The sequence below is a fragment of the Notolepis coatsorum genome (genome assembly GCF_963971535.1).
Source record: "Notolepis coatsorum genome assembly, chromosome: 8".
NCBI classification, from domain to species: Eukaryota; Metazoa; Chordata; class Actinopteri; order Aulopiformes; family Paralepididae; genus Notolepis; species Notolepis coatsorum.
Window position 1 is genome coordinate 96475240 of NC_140172.1, and position 17333 is coordinate 96492572.

General features: G+C 42.9%; 1 protein-coding gene across 1 annotated transcript in view; it reads right to left on the minus strand.

The window, feature by feature from the left end:
• The window catches only part of auts2a (activator of transcription and developmental regulator AUTS2 a), a 537648-nt gene that overhangs the window by 75854 nt on the left and 444461 nt on the right, over window positions 1-17333 (minus strand). The window contains exon 4 of the mRNA XM_084320130.1: window positions 2266-2314. Coding sequence (XP_084176256.1) covers window positions 2266-2314 — 49 coding nt within the window. The remainder of the gene's footprint in view (window positions 1-2265; window positions 2315-17333) is intronic.

Genomic DNA, 17333 nt, shown 5'->3' on the forward strand with positions numbered 1-17333 from the left:
TGCAGGATCACCAGAGCAGTTACCTTTTCAAAAGCTTGTATTTTTTCGTGGGCGGCTGGGTGGTGCAGCGCCGGCGGACATTGCGCTCGTCACCAACGCAAGAGACACCGGTATCGAATCCGGCTGTCAGTGTTGCCTCCGGCTTGGGCCGGCCGTCATACTGACTCAATTGGCAGAGTTAGCGGGAGGGAAGTCGATGGGTGGTAATCTGGACAGCGACTCCTACAGGTCGGTCAGGGCGCCTGCACAGCAGAGACAGGAAAATGGCGGGGGCAGTGTGAGCCTCCTACACGTTACTCCTCGCCAATGAGAGTCCGCGCTGGCAGGTGAAAAGATGTGACTGGCTGCCTCCACATGTATCGGAGGGGACATGTGATGGGCTTCTATCCTCCCTACGACCGGCCAGTGGGGGGCACATGCGAGCAACGATCAAGACAGGGGAGGGGAGAATTGGCATGGCTAAATTGGGATGGGAGAAAAATTTTAAAATGGAGGAGAAAAAGTGGATACAAAAAAAAGCGTGTATTTTCCCCCCACTCAAGATTTAGCTGTGGATATAATAAGATCCTAAGCTGTGATCACCACATACATAGCATGACCTCAAGTCTGTTATTGCTTTTACACAACAGTTTTTTTTTTACGTAATCCTTTCACACACAACATTAAGTAAAGACCAAAGCTTTATATTTGTCCTCCACCAACAACAATTTGTTCACGTTGCTTAGCAACATAAGGTACCAGTCCCTATAGGGAGGTGTAGTCTGACGTCACTGGTTGTTCCACCCGTATAGGGATTTATCATTGGGAAAATGGATTATCGGCTATTGTAACAATTCTGCCGCATGGAATTTGAAAAACGTTCCACTTTTGCACAAAATGAGTTCCCTTCTATCACTAACATTATAGTTTAAGCATTTTTGGTTGAAATAAAATTCGGCAATTTTTTTAATGATTAATTGCGAATATTTTCATGTTGAGCTATAGATTGTGGATGAATAAGCACAGAAAGGTACACCATGCCAATGTTAATGCTTTATTTGTTTTAAACGAGACAATTTAGAAATGGGCATTGGGTTGGACAGAGGGTGGAACACGAAAAACGGCAATGACGTAACCACTACACCTCCCTATACTGCGGTTATAGCAGGCGCTCTTGTCCAATCACAACGTGTGGAGCTAAATATCGTATGACCTACAATATGAAGGTGTGACATCACTACTACAGTTGACATTAGCGGATGATAGTTTCGTCTTTTTAGTATCATTCAACAACATGTAGACAGATAAGGACCAACTGAACGCTTCCAACAACTCCCCCTGCACCAATCCCAAAAGCGACATGTCGCACATCTAGTCGTTATCACGTTACACTGTAAGAAATCTACCAGATGAGTCTGACAATAATGTGAATGGGGTAACGCTTTTTAAAATGTATTTCACTGTTCTCAAGGTTTTGCACTTTGAGTCCCAAGACGACAGGTGTGTAGGGGAAGACAGAGCGTAGGAACAAAGCACTCCTCCATCTTCCTCACTTTTGCGATTACAACATCTTTATTCTGAACAATGTTTGTAGAGAAAAGTTGTCTCTAAATTAAGCTGAAGCAAGCGAGGAGGACAGGGTGCCGGAGCTCTTCACTTAGTTATTTTAATGTTCTTAAAAACGTTTAAATCAATTCTGTATTGCTCTTTTTCTGCTTATCTTGATAGTTGAATATGGGAGGCCAGCACCCCGGGCGAGCTGGAGCCGGGGGCATGCTCTCCATAGAGCAGGGAGAGTGTGGGCCAGCCGGGCAGAGCGGTGGGCCTGGAGCCGGGGGCATGCTCTCCATAGAGCAGGGAGAGTGTGGGCCAGCCGGGCAGAGCGGTGGGCCTGGAGCATGCTCTCCATAGAGCAGGGAGAGTGTGGGCCTGGAGCTCACACTCTTGTCATATTCTGACACTTAGTCTGATTTTAACCTCTTAGGCCCAGAGCGTGCTGATTTGAGTACTTTGTGTTCTGCTGCTAACAAATCCCCTATAGGTGATCCCCTGTAGGTGATCAACTCAGTTGTTCCGATGACATCTATTCTTAGCTTAATGTGTTAAAGCCCGGTATGCTTGGATGTCATTTCAGAGTTATGGCCCACAGACTACAACTATTGCAGCAATCCGGGTTGATTTTTTTTAAAGGCCAAAAGGTCTATACTGCTGGACACAAGAAAAAGTGGCACAATCTGCTCAATGTTGATATAATTTCAGCTTTCAAATAGTATACAACGCCCTTACCTTTAACTGCAGCTGTGCTGAAGAATTTTTCTGAGCCGGCATCTGAGACCTGTAAGAGAAGAGTAAGAGGACTTTTTTAATAAGAGGACAGATTTGCTCGGATAGCCAATACTCAACAAAGTATTGCCAGCTGACAAGGGCAAAACAATTGCCACTTCACATGTCCGCCACATGATGGCAGTGTTGGTCCATACCCAACCAGCACATTCCCTCTACAAGACTCCCCGTCAGGGCACTGCTGTATGTAGTGATGGGATTTACACAGCATTAGATAATGAAAGCCTATTTAGGTGACAATATGGTGTCAAAGATGCACTGGCCATATCAATCTCGATTACGAGGTGAAATATTTGTCATATTACCATACATTTGTATACAGGTGCGACACGCATAGGTAGGCAAGAAATTAACCTGCACACGGGGAGAAGAGAACCGCTGATAAACAGATTTCACTGAATACATTGCAGTTGTCATGGTGATTTCTTTGGGTGAAATACCTGTCAGTTACATTTTATACACGACTTTAATCTTAATTTCTGGGGAAAATGCATTGCTCTGTGTCTTCTTCACACTTTTAACAATATGGCTTACATTTCTAGCGCCATAATGACAAGAATTCCCCATCTCATACAGTCGAACACTCAGTGCGCCCCACTGAAAAATATATTTTAATTCTGAACTAAGGTTGCGTGAGACATGGATATTATATACCAAAATAAAAACGAGAGGAAGTAGCCAACATTTGATAAAAAAAAAATAAGAGACCTACCTAAATTGTTATTTTTGTTCCCTGCAGAGCTATTATTATTTTCTAACGGGTCGACGGTATTTATTCTTTATCGTATGCAGACCGAATGTAAACAATGCAAGTCACAAAATAGGTGGCTCAAAACAATAGGCTGCATTACACATTCTACCCAATAAGCGCATCTAATAGAAAAAATATATATCCTCATGCGTCTACAATTGGTACATTCTCCAAATAATTAATATGTATATAGACTACAGGGTTCAACATAGTGCGCATACCTTTGATGTGGCAGCAGGGTTGGCAGGAGGACGGAGACCAAGTCAAGCTATTACTTTCGTGATCTAGTGGGCTGCTAAACGTGGCCTCGTTTCTCATTCTTCTTGTCAAATAATATAATCCATAAACAGGCAGTGAATTCCGCTCCGTTTGAATTGATGACAGCCATGCGAAATAATGAAAAGCCTTTCCAAGAAAATTCCAACGCACTGAGACAAGACGCGCTCACAAAGCTACTGCGCCTTTTGGACAAAGAAAGGGAACCACGCGTCTTGCCAGCGAAACCTCCAGCGGCAACACTGAACAGCGATGAGAAGAAAAATCCTTTGATGCCCGCTTCGTTCTCCGTTATGGAAACGATATATATATATATATATCTTAAAAACAAATTTTTTTAATATATTCTCCTGTCGAAATTATCCTTAATGGAGTGCAGCGGATCCGTAAAGGTTTGGGTGACTGCGCGCAGAATGGGCAGTGTCCAGAGTCCCACAGAGCAAACAATCCAACAAAGCCCACTCGAGTTCTCTCCGCAGAGAAAGATAATAATAACCACGAAGTATCGCCACAACTCGAAGGGACAAAAACCCGCTATGTTGGTGTGCGTCCCGCTGGAGAGGCTGCGTCCTCCTGTGGTCTCTGACAGCTCGGTGGTCGCGGGCAGAGCCTCTCCTCCTCAGCCGCTCCGCGCGTCAGACAAACTCCCATTCATCCAGCGGCTGGGTGCTGCCGCCTTGTCGGGCGGTTTCCTCCCACTTCCTCCTGATCCCACTCGGACTCGGGTTCAACCTCAAGCCCAGCTACTGCATTATTTAGAACACAAACACACGTGTGCGTCTGCTGCTTCCGAGGCTCTAGAATACGGGTTTCAGGAAGCGCTTTTCTCGGGACAAGCGCGCATGAATAGTGTCAGGCGACCGCGCTAACGGAGAAAACAGTTGGCAGTGGCGCTGGAGAACCAGAGAGGGAAACAGCAAGAGGGAGGGAGGGAGGGAGGGAGGGAGGGAGAGAGAGAGAGAGAGAGAGAGAGAGAGAGGGATGGAGAGAGAGAGGGAGAGAGATAGATAGATAGATAGAGAGAGAGAGGGAGGGAGAGAGAGGGAGAGAGAGACAGAGGAAGAGACAGAGAGAGACAGAGGGAGGGAGAGAGAGAGAGACAGAGAGAGAGAGGGAGAGAGATAGAGAGGGAGAGATAGAGGGAGAGAGATAGAGAGAGGGAGGGAGAGAGGGAGGGAGAGAGAGAGACAGAGGGAGAGACAGAGAGAGCGAGATAGAGAGAGATAGAGGGAGGGAGAGAGAGCTAGCGAGAGAGGGGGTTGGGAGAGAGACAGAGAGAGCGAGATAGAGAGAGGGAGGGAGAGAGATAGAGGGAGAGAGAGAGGGAGGGAGAGAGACAGAGAGAGAGGCAGAGAGAGAGACAGAGACAAGAGAGAGCAAGAGAGAGAGAGAGGGAGGGAGAGAGACAGAGAGCGAGATAGAGAGAGGGAGGGAGAGAGACAGAGAGCGAGATAGAGAGAGGGAGGGAGAGAGAGAGGGGAGGGCCGGAGACTAGAACGATATTCTTTCTTTCAGTCAGTCTCTACAGAGTGAGATGATGTCAGCCACTAATGAATTCCCCAGTCGGGTGCTGCTACTGTGAGAGGAGGGAAACAAAACGGTCTTTATGAGCTGCGTGAGCCTCGCTCACTGCTCACACAGGCGCTGTCTTTCTGTTGGATACACTCCCACTGTACTGTCCTGGAGGGAGGTCACCCAGCCACTCCGATAGTCAGTCATCCATTTGAGCTTCTGGTTGGTGGTGCCCAGCTCCAGCCAGGCAGGCAGCCACATATCATGTAGGTCTGTCACATACAAAGCTGGTTTAGCCCCCCCCCCCCCAACATGGCTGGTCCTCATAATAACACAGAGCAGGTTACCCGCGGTTTCATTGGCATCATTCAGCTTGCAATGTGAGTGACATGTCCCCTCCTCCACCTTCTGTCCCGCCCACTTATTATACTAAACACTTTTTACAGCCAAAGTCCCAAACCAAAATCTTTTTTTTTCATTTACCACTAGTGTTAAAATCCTTATTTTTTAGTGGACTGCGTGTTTTAGTGGGACACTCCCCTGCTAATATACAGAATGAAGCCTTGGAAGGGGAACTTGGAGAGGAGGGGGGGGGGGGGGGGGGGGGATCAGCCTGCTCCATCACATCAACCCTTTCACTACAACACTACAGAAGGTTAAAGCTTAAACCCATGAACATGTACCAAAACAATCCCACAATCTTCAGCTAATGCTGGACCTTCCTGGAAAATCGTCTTAATTAATGCCGCACAACCCGGCATCCTATGAGTATTGCCCATTGAGTATTAACTAACTGCCTGTGAGGTCAATGGATCGACAATAGAGTCACATTGGAAAGACCTTCCCCTCCCTGATTTCCAGCCAGCCCAGCGAGCCCCACAGCCACAGCCACAGCCACCACTGAGCAGAAAACAGACTTAGCTAATCCACCCGTCTTTCCTATCAGTAACAGAGAGAACGAGGGCCGGTAGGTTGTGGCCAGAACCTCCACCACCGGCTCTATGCAAATAGCATGACTCTACATATACAACTAGGGAAGCTTCCCCTATATCTTTCCAATCTAATTTGCTTAGCCTCTAGCAGCTATCATACCAGGTCCACAAGATGGCTACTTTTAAAAACTCCCAGAATACACACTGAACTAGGAAGGACAGCTTTTTCTCGCTTCGCACTTTGGGCATGGAATGGGCTACAGGACCATATCCACTTAAACACCCCGGTCTCTCTCTGCGAATTTAAATCTCGTTTACATAACTTCCTACAAGAAGAATGTCGCTGCTTTCTGTAGTCAGGTCCCCACTGCAAAATGACTGTATTACCCTGTATTATACTGTCATACACTTTTACTATCATTGTAGACTATTTTGTTTTGTGTTTTGTGTTTTTGTGTTTTCATGTGATGTATTGTATATTGTATGCATGCACTTTTATTATGTTCTTGTGTGATGTATCGCACATTTTATTGCTGTGTGATGTATCGCAAATGTTATTGCTGTTATCTTGGCCAGGTCTCCCTTGCAAAAGAGATCTTGTATCTCAATGGGACTTCCTGGTTAAATAAAGGTTAAATAAAAAAAACTGCCTGATTCCAGAGTGGAAAAGCAGAGCCTGGGACTTGGGCTGGTTTCATAGTTTGGCTGCTTTACATTCAACTTGCCACACTGTACTGTTTGTGTCCACATGCAGAGCAGACTGTGGGAAGCTTTAGCCCCACCCGGACGCAGGGTATGCAGGCCCAATGAGGGGGTTTGTGGTATTTAAAAATACAATACAGAATCACAGATATATAAAACAAAACAAATAAATAAATTAAATAATGTACATTTTGCAGTATTGTTATATTATATACACGGTTTTACCTTACATTTTTTTTATTGACCTTAATTATATTGTCCCCCAGTGGTGGAAAGTAACTAAGTATTTTTACTCAAGTATTGTAAGTACTTAAGTACCATTTCGAGCTACTTAGTTGGTGCTGTATTTTTAGATTTAAGAAAAGCCTTTGATACAGTTAATCACAGGATCCTCCTATCTAAACTGTCCCCCAACTTAAATTTCTCCAATTCCGCTATCAATTGGATAGCCTCATATCTAGCCAACAGGACACAAGTTGTTTGCATAGGAGATACGTTATCACCGGCACTTACAGTGGAAACAGGGGTTCCTCAGGGATCCATACTGGGCCCGTTTCTCTTCAGCCTACGTTACGTATATATATAAATGATCTCCCATCTGCATGTCCGTCAGCCAGTCTTCAAATGTACGCAGATGATACAGTTATTTATGTCCATACTTGTACTTTACGTGACTATTTTCATTTTAGGGAACTTTACACTTTTACTCTATTACATTTCAAAGGAAATATTGTACTTTTTACTCCACTACATTAATTTGAACCCATCAGATACTACTAGTTAATTTGCAAAGAAGATTTTGCATAGAAAATATGGCAAAAATGTATGAAGATTATATACGTTCATATTTTAAGCCTGTCAACTTCAAGAAGACGTAATCAGAGCAGCAATGACTGGACCACATACCACTTTAACACAACCTTTAATCAGAGCAGCATAAGTGGACCACATACCACTTTAACCATTTGGTTGCCGAAAACGTAGAACTACGTTTCTGTCGCCCGATCGTTGAGTGCCGGAAACGTAGATCTACGTTTTTCTCACTGTATTTCTTTTATTCGCTATTGCCATTCATAATTCAGCGGGGCACCTTGTGCATGCTGTACTGAATGTGTCTGAGCTGGCAGACGGTCTTATACCGCCCTCTAACACCTTCGGCCATTATTGCACCCCGTTAGAAACGGGTTCGTTTCTTTTCTCTACCGAGCTGCGGTGCGGGGGCGGGTCCTAAACACTCCGGCAAAACACATGCTTGTAGGGATGGATTCTTTTTTTTTCATTACATCAGAGACCAGGTAAGGAAACTATATATGAAAGCTTGCGTTGATCTGATATTTATTTCTACGGCGATTGAAGCTATCTGTGTTTTATGTGGCTGTTTGCCATTGGGTTGCAGAAGGGGGGGGGGGGGGTGGCGCGCCGGTCTAAACCACACTGCATGCTTGCACGAGGAAGGATAATAATTATGATCTAACGTTGATTTCAGGAAGATCCGATAATCAGGCGAAAAATGACAACGTGTTTATTGAATTACACAAAAACGCAGTTTTCGCGTCTTTTCCCTGGAATGACTCAGCAGCAACCAAACTATATTCATATTCAAAACGGTATAAAACGGAAATGTACGGATGAAAAAATAATCTGTTTTTTGCACATTGACAGAAGCAACTCACTGAGACTCGATGGCGTTATTAGACCCATAGCTATACTATAAAATATAGGTTTAGCTCTACAAACTACAACTATGTTTACACGGGGTTAATAGACGGCAAGGAAGGGGTCACTTCCCGGAAGGGGCGTGGCACTCAATGTGTTAACATAACCTATATAGGTCAATGGATCGAGGATTGAATGCTCCCAAGCACTGGAATACACAAATGTCATATAGAATGCATACTTTTACTTAGATACTTGAGTACATTCAAGAGCACATAGAATTTGAATGGATGACTTTTACGTTTACCAGAGTACTCATTTATCTGGGCATTTATACTTTTACTTAAATAAAGGAACTGTGTCCTTCCTCCACCACTGATTGTCCCCCATCGGGACAGGATGGTGGTGACATTTAATGTGAGGCAGAGACACAAGCCATTATACAGTATATCACCCTCTATGAGGTCTGAGAACCACTAACCAGTCAAATGATGTCTTGGCTCCTAAAGTACAAACTGTGTATAGTTACATGTAATTACAAGGATTCAATGTGCTTGATGTGGTCGAATGCGACGAAAACATCAAGAGCTTATCATGGTTTGGCTTCACATGTATTACACGGCTGGCTGCTTGGGAGATATATATATTTATACCGCCGCTGCCACCGACAGAAAATGGCTTCCAGCTTCAGTTCGTGGGCCTGTAGCAGCAGCAGCAGTGGCAGGAGCCCATGTGAACAGCTTCCCATCCTAAACGGTCATTATCAGATTTGAGAGCAACCTCAGGTCTGTGATTACAGCTCGTATACTAGTACCAGCCAAACAATCAGCGCTCGGATCGCTCGCTCGATCGTCGCGAATTATTTTCAATCCAAAATGAAACGCTGACAGAGAGGCTATCGCGGGGAGAAAAAAAAAGAAAAGAGAATTGCAAATTGGTACGCGGAAAAACAATGCGTGTGCCAGAGAATGGGAGTGCCGTGTCTAGTGGTGTTACGCTCGCTATACGCCGGTAATTGCTGTCTGTGCAATGTAAGTTCTGTCTATAGGCCATCAGCCGCTTGCTAATGTTTTGTCATTGTTCATTCCTTCCCTTTTTTTGGACCTTGATCCTCCACTTCAAAGTAACCAGAGGCATGTTTTTCTTTTCCCCTGCGACAGCGGTTTAATTTGACAGGAACTCTTTCCTAGATTGCAATCACAGGAGACCGGCTCTCTTTTCATGCAGCCTTCCTGCCATTACGCCGAATCTCCTCTCATTCAAAATATGACTGATAAAGTGTAACATGAGCGCTGGTCGATGTAATATGTTAAAAGCTCTTATTAAATTCACCCGCCGATGCCGAGCCCTTTCTCCCCGCCATACTCGCAGGACCTCATCTACTCACACTGAAATAGGATATAGAAGCGAGGCAATGAAAAAAAAGAGAATTCTCTCTTAATGACATTCATCCGAGTTGCCGTCTGAAGGGGAGCGGCAGAGTCATCTCAGCTGGGTAGGTACTTTACTGACGGGGACACATTCGCAGGTTCAGAGGCGATGCTATCTAATGGTGACACGGATATGAGAAGAACTCCTGGGCCAGACAATGGAAGAAGATACAAGTCATCTTCTTTTTAAAGAACTATAACCTGGCAAATTGGCAAAAAAACACATTCTTCATGAACCCTTTCTCTACCACACTACCAAAGGGTTAACCCTTTCACTGTGACAATACAGCAGGTTAACCCTTTCACTGCCACACGACAAAGGGTTAACCCTTTCACTGTGACAATACAGCAGGTTAACCCTTTCACTGCCACACGACAAAGGGTTAACCTTTTCACTGTAGTGTGGTAGTGAAAGGGTTAACCATCTGTAGTGTGGTAGTGAAAGTGTTAACCTTCTGTAGTGTGGTAGTGAAAGGGTTAACCTTCTGTAGTGTGGTAGTGAAATGGTTAACCGTCTGTAGTGTGGTAGTGAAAGGGTTAACCATCTGTAGTGTGGTAGTGAAAGTGTTAACCTTCTGTGGTGTGGTTGTGAAAGGGTAACCCTTTGTCGTGTGGCAGTGAAATGGTTAACCGTCTGTAGTGTGGTAGTGAAAGGGTTAACCTTCTGTAGTGTGGTAGTGAAAGGGTTAACATTCTGTAGTGTGGTAGTGAAAGGGTTAACCTTCTTTAGTGTGGTAGTGAAAGGGTTAGCCTTCTTTAGTGTGGTAGTGAAAGGGTTAACCTTCTGTAGTGTGGTAGTGAAATGGTTAACCTTCTGCAGTGTGGTAGTGCACGGGTTAACCTTATGTAGTGTGGTAGTGAAATGGTTAACCTTCTGTATTATGACAGTGAAAGTGTTAACCTTCTGTAGTGTGGTAGTGAAAGGGTTAACCTTCTGTGGTGTGGTTGTGAAATGGTTAACCTTCTGCAGTGTGGTAGTGAACGGGTTAACCTTATGTAGTGTGGTTGTGAAAGGGTTAACCGTATGTAGTGCGGTAGTGAAAGGGTTAACCTTCTGTAGTGTGGTAGTGAAAGGGTTAACCTTCTGTGGTGTGGTTGTGAAAGGGTTAACCCTTTGTCATGTGGCAGTGGAAGGGTTAACCTTCTGTAGTGTGGTAGTGAAAGGGTTAACCTTCTGTAGTGTGGTAGTGAAATGGTTAACCTTATATAGTGTGGCAGTGAAAGGGTTAACCTTCTTTAGTGTGGTAGTGAAAGGGTTAACATTCTATAGTGTGATAGTGAAATTGTTAACCTTCTGTAGTGTGGTAGTGAAAGGGTTAACCTTCTGTAGTGTGGTAGTTAAATGGTTAACCGTCTGTGGTGTGGTAGTGAAAGGGTTAACCGTCTGCAGTGTGGTAGTGAAAGGGTTAACCTTATGTAGTGTGGTAGTGAACGGGTTAACCGTCTGTAGTGTGGTAGTGAAAGGGTTAACCGTCTGTAGTGTGGTAGGGAAAGGGTTAACCTTCTGTAGTGTGGTAGTGAAAGGGTTAACTGTCTGTCGTGTGGCAGTGAAAGGGTTAACCCGCTGTATTGTCACAGTGAAAGGGTTAACCCTTTGGTAGTGTTGCAGTGAAAGGGTTAAATCAATGGTTTTCAGTGGGTCTCTGTGACACCCTTGTTACTTTTTTAGTTTATTCCAAACAAACCACCTATTGTTTACTCAATTGTTTACTCAATTGACGTAAACAGCATTTATTTATATGAAAATGTTAGGGATGATTTGACCCAATGAGCCTCTTCTCTGGGCTGAATGCGGAGCCGTGTCTCTCTCTATGGCAGTAGATGCTGATGAAGGAGAGAGGGCTTCTTGTTCACGTTTCACTGCCCAGATATTCCCTGCAGGTCCAGGGGTTCAACCTTCAAGTAACAAGCTTGCTTTTATATCTTTAAAGAGGGATAGTTGTGTTTTTTGTAACCCTAGCCCTATTTCCCAATTAGCGGTGATGTTATTGGTATAGAGTCCTTTCTCAACAGAATCCCTGCCGTTCTTTGTACCAGCTCTCTGATGAGTTACACAAACGAATACAAAGTTAACAGGATCAAGCTCCCGTCTGTATGAGCGGACTGACGGTAACTGACATCTATACTTTGTGTGCGCCATGGGGTAGATTTCAGTTGCCTTCAGTCAGCTTGTACAGATAGCAGCTTGACCCCATTGACTTTGCATTCGTTTATGGCTAACTAGTAGGGTCGGGTACCGTTCACATTTGAACCGATACCAGTACCGGTACCTGTGAATCGGTACCGGTACCCAACGGTAACCTTTTTTCTGTACTTTAGTCTCTAAAAATGTAATCTACCTACCTCAGTTGTAAAAAAAATTGTCCAAACTCCAAATTATTTATTATCATTATTATTTATTATTAACCCTAATTATTTATTATTTATTATATATATAATATTGCAGGGGGCGTTGTCTGCATCTAGCTTTGTAAAGTGTAACCACACTTGCAACCGTTTTCGGCTTGCCATTGCCCCGACTGCTTTGTTGTTGAATCAGGTCAAATCCTAGGTAAGCGTGTATTGTGCGCTTGAACGTTGACGTGAACGTGCGGCACACTTCATAGGTTTCGTTTTACGGTAAACGAAACGTTGACGTCATCGGACTTAAATATATATGTATATTTTTAACAGTACCGAAATGTGGCACCGGTGGATCTCACGTGATTTGTACTCGACGTGATTCGGTCGATACCCTTAAAAGTACCGGATTCGGTACCCATCCCTACTAACTAGTCATAGCTAGCATGAGCAACAGCATGGATTGTGCTAAGAAAATACTCTATAGATGGACAACACCATTGGTAAGTAGGGACTAGGGCTAGGGGTCTAAAAATCACAACTATCCCTTTAACATGACATGGGTTAGGGGATGAATTCCCACCGGGGGCAGCTGTACTGAACATGTCTGAATTAATGGCACCATGGGGCTTTTGAGAAACCGCAAACCAGATGTCATATTTTATGTTACGTTTGCCATTATGCTAGGACCACCCCACTCTGCTATCCTGTGACTCCTAATACCCCTTCTTTTATAAAAATAGATTAATCATCATTTCAGAAACCCTGTCTGGTCAGTCTTGATTTCTGGATTTCTGGGAGTACCTTCTCTAGTCTGCATAACAACAACTTTAGATAATATTTTGCCATCTGCACTGAACAGAATAATTGTTATATAGGAGTATTTGTCTTCTTTTTGTGGGATTAACCTGTTAAACTGTAGCCCTATTTTCAGAAAATCTGCCTAAAAGTACATGCCCAAGTAAATGGAAGATTGCTCCACTTCTACAAGGTCAATTCGCATGTTCTTGGTATCTAGGAACACATATGGACCTCAGGGAATGTATTCCCAGTGTCAGAAATATTGTGGCTGTTACTATGCTTGAGTAAATCATAATGAAACAAAGGAGAATATAAATTATATTTAGCATCTTTGCCGGTGAATAACACCATGCTAACATTGAGGTTCTTCTGACTTCGCTCACTGAGCTCATTCAACACCTTCTTGAGATCAAGTGTACAAAAAAAATCTAAGCAAATGAATAAAGGGAAGATGATTAAACAGAAGGATTTGTAGATACAGTACTGAATTATAATCCATTTTAATATATAATATACTGTATAATATTAGGCCTATAAATTACCTTATTATGGCCAAGTCATACATCTATGGATAGGGCCAACTCTCCTCTTTCCAATGGCAGTGTTAAGGGGACTGGTTATATAACTATACTCTTTCTAAAACCTCTGCCTCCAAAAAGTACCTTTTTGTCTCGACATATGAGAGATAATATGAGTGCTTATGGTTGGAGTGCCCCGTAGGATAGCAGACAGATAGCAGAGCTTGTTATCTTAAATGTAGAAATATCCATTATTGTCACAACAAGAGTGCAGCATTCTGCGTTGCAAAGGAGAGACGTGTTGAATTCTAAACTGTACTCCTCTGAAAGAAAGAGGATAATAACTATTCACACATATCTCATTATCCCAGAAAATAACAGACATTATTACATGGCGTTTTAACATTCGCCGAAATGCTTGATTGTGATTGGTCAATAGCGCTCGGTTGCCCCTAGCAGCACTCCGTTATTACTCGATAACGGACCGCTGCCAGGGGCAACCGAGCAATAATGGCCGCTGTTTGCAGCTGGAGCAATCAAGCCCACTGACACACACTGCATCAGTGCAACCGAGCAATAATGACCGCTGTTCGCAGCTGGAGCAATCAAGCCCACTGACACACACTGCATCAGTGCAATCAGACACACCTGCCTGCTGCCGGTGATAATAATAACTTTATTTGGGCTGACAGAGCCACAGAACAACTGCGTCTGCATTTGATCTCGTCTTGTCGATGGTGTAAAATGAATTAGGTATATTGTTAGCAGTGGAGGTTTCTCTATGACAACACGTGAAACACAAATTCACTCATAATTCATAATTATTATTAATTTACATATATATATATATATATATATATATATATATATATATATATATATATATATATATATATTTCTTTTTATTATTTTTATCCTCTGTAAAAAAATTCCAGTGAATTTCTTTTCTTCAAAAATGGCCAAAATTGACAGCTCTAAGCAGGCCTGCACTGCAGTAATGACTGCAGTAATATTCGTGCAGAATATCTGCACAGGTTGACCCATTTTAAATAAATAATAAATAATAGCCAATCAAAATAGGCTATTAACTTCATCTAAGCACAGACTGTGCAGTTAAACTCTTGCCATTGAATGGAGGATTGAATGATTGACAGCCTTGACAATCCAATAATACACGGAGGATGAATGATTGGCAGCCTTTGAAATCCAATCAGAGTCTGCCTGGTAAAATACATGCAGAACTGCAGCTGGCCTGGCGTCAGTGTTCTAGTCAAAGTTGTGTTCCATCATCTCATGTGTGCATTTTGCCTGAAGAAGAACATTAATTTGCCTAATATAATCATTCATATTTTAAGATCTTTATTCACTTGTTCACTTATCGTTGTGCACTGGATGATATATATTTTTTTTTATCTCAGTTGAAGACTAGTGTAGTTGTAGTTGACGTGAACGTGCCATCTTGGATTGTGAACAGTGTGAAGGCAAGCTAACTTGTAGCTAGTAGTTTACAGTACAGCTGTAACAACACACAGTAGGCTAAATTAAACTTTGCGCCAACATTAGGACCGAAGTATAAACCAGCAACTGAGCAACATGAAGAAGTGGACTTATGCACCTGGATCAGAAAAAAGTAAGTTGTAGTGTTTGTAAAACGAAAGCCTGATTAGCCTGGATACTAACGTTAGCTAACTGTTTAGGGAACAATACATACTTGTAGTAGACTTGATTAAGGGATTGCAACGTTGTTAACTTGGCTATGTCACACATAAACACAATGTAATGTATCACGTTGGCTGCTGGCTGCTAATGCAGCCTGCAGATAATATTTGCATGTGCACTGTGTTAGTGTAAATGAATGAATGTTGCCGCTAGCTTGTGGCTAGGCTAGCGTTCTTTGCTAATGGCTAACGTTAGCTAGCCGAATTGTTTAGAGACTTGAATAAGGGAATGAAACGTTGTTAACTTGGCTATGTCACATATAAACACAATGTAATGTATCACGTTGGCTGCTGGCTGCTAATGCAGCCTGCAGATAATATTTGCATGTGCACTGTGTTAGTGGTGCTGCCTAAATTAATGAATGTTTGCCGCTAGCTTGTGGCTAGGCTAGCGTACGTTGCCGATGGCCCGATGCACAGCTGATCTAGTGCCTCTGTGGAGGAGGAAGTAAACATTGCCAGGCATTCTGGTCATTGTAGTTCTCCCTCTTTTCACCCACAGTTAAAGGAGACATGACATGCTGGTTTGATGAAATGTATAGTGTAAATGAAATGAATAGTGTATGTATATTCAATAGTAGTATTGATAGTATATTAGCCACTGTATACTGTTGTACATGGTCTGCTTGGTTTGATCGGGCCGCCGAGCCATGGTCTGCTTGGTTTGATCTGGCCGCCGAGCCATGGTCTGCTTGGTTTGATCGGGTCGCCGAGCCATGGTCTGCTTGGTTTGATTTAGAGGAGTGGTCTGCCTTGCGGGGGGGCCCCGACATATTGCGCAACGCCACTGCATACCATTGACTCAGAAAGGTCTGTTTTATTGAAATCGTCACAGCAGTATAGTTTGTTTATACTTCAGAAGGATGATATTTAAACATGGTACCCAAAATGAATGGAAGCGAATGAGGAGCCTGACACCTGGGAGAAATGGGGGTGTTGCAGCGTTGGGGTTGTTTAAAAAATATAATTTAATATATAATATAATAATTTGTGCTTCACCTAAAAATGTGGTCAGCAGCCTCCACTGATTGTTAGTAAGTTAGCCATGTAATAAGCGGGATAATGTATAGTCTATACTCGGTCATTGTCGCAAAATAATTGACCTTCACTACGTTTAGAACACCTCGGCGTGTCTGTCAATTATTTCGTGACAATGACCTTGTACTGTAGCTATACATTATCCCTTACATAATATTTGATGGATGTAAATAAGTTAAAAAAATATCAGTTATGTGTTGTGTTGGTAAATGTAGTGGGAGATCTAGAGGAGCCACCAGGATAAAGATTTGTCAAGTGTAGGGTTTCATTAAGGCATTTACATTTATATTTAAGATAAATCTATATTCATGGTCAGCTGTTTATGTATTGAAGGAGAACAGGATTTGTTTATTGAGATACATGTGCCTTTTCTTTTTAGCATGAGCTAAAGAAAGACAAGTAAACGTATTCCACCCAAATACCTTATTGTTTAGAATGTTCATTATCTGACAAACGGGTTCCTGAAAGCAAAGCGGGGGCCAACTTATGTTTGTAAATATCTTCTAAGAATGTAAATGTCTTCTTTCCACAATATTACCAGCATCCCTGACCTTCCATGCAGGTACATTTAAGCAAATCATTCATATTCTTTGTATTTTGGTAAGAACTTGCACATACATGCAAGCAAACAGGAATAACTGTCAGGTTTTAAACTGTGTGGGTATCAAGCAGGAATAAGAACTGTCAGGTTCTAAACTGTGTGGCTATCAAGCAGGAGGAAATACTGTCAGGTTGTAACTTGAAAACTGTGTGGGTATCAAACAGGAGGAAAGACTGTCAGGTTTTAAACTGTGTGGGTATCAAACAGGAGGAAAGGCTGTCAGGTTTTAAACTGTGTGGGTATCAAACAGGAGGAAAGGCTGTCAGGTTTTAAACTGTGTGTGTATCAAGCAGGAGGAAAGACTGTCAGGTTTTAAACTGTGTGGGTATCAAGCAGGAGGAAATACTGTCAGGTTGTAACTTGAAAACTGTGTGGGTATCAAGCAGGAGGAAAGACTGTCAGGTTTTTAACTGTGTGGGTATCAAACAGGAGGAAAGACTGTCAGGTTTTAAACTGTGTGGGTATCAAACAGGAGGAAAGGCTGTCAGGTTTTAAACTGTGTGTGTATCAAGCAGGAGGAAAGACTGTCAGGTTTTAAACTGTGTGGGTATCAAGCAGGAGGAAATACTGTCAGGTTGTAACTTGAAAACGGTGTGGGTATCAAACAGGAGGAAAGACTGTCAGGTTTTAAACTGTGTGGGTATCAAACAGAAGGAAAGGCTGTCAGGTTTTAAACTGTGTGTGTATCAAGCAGGAGGAAAGACTGTCAGGTTTTAAACTGTGTGGGTATCAAGCA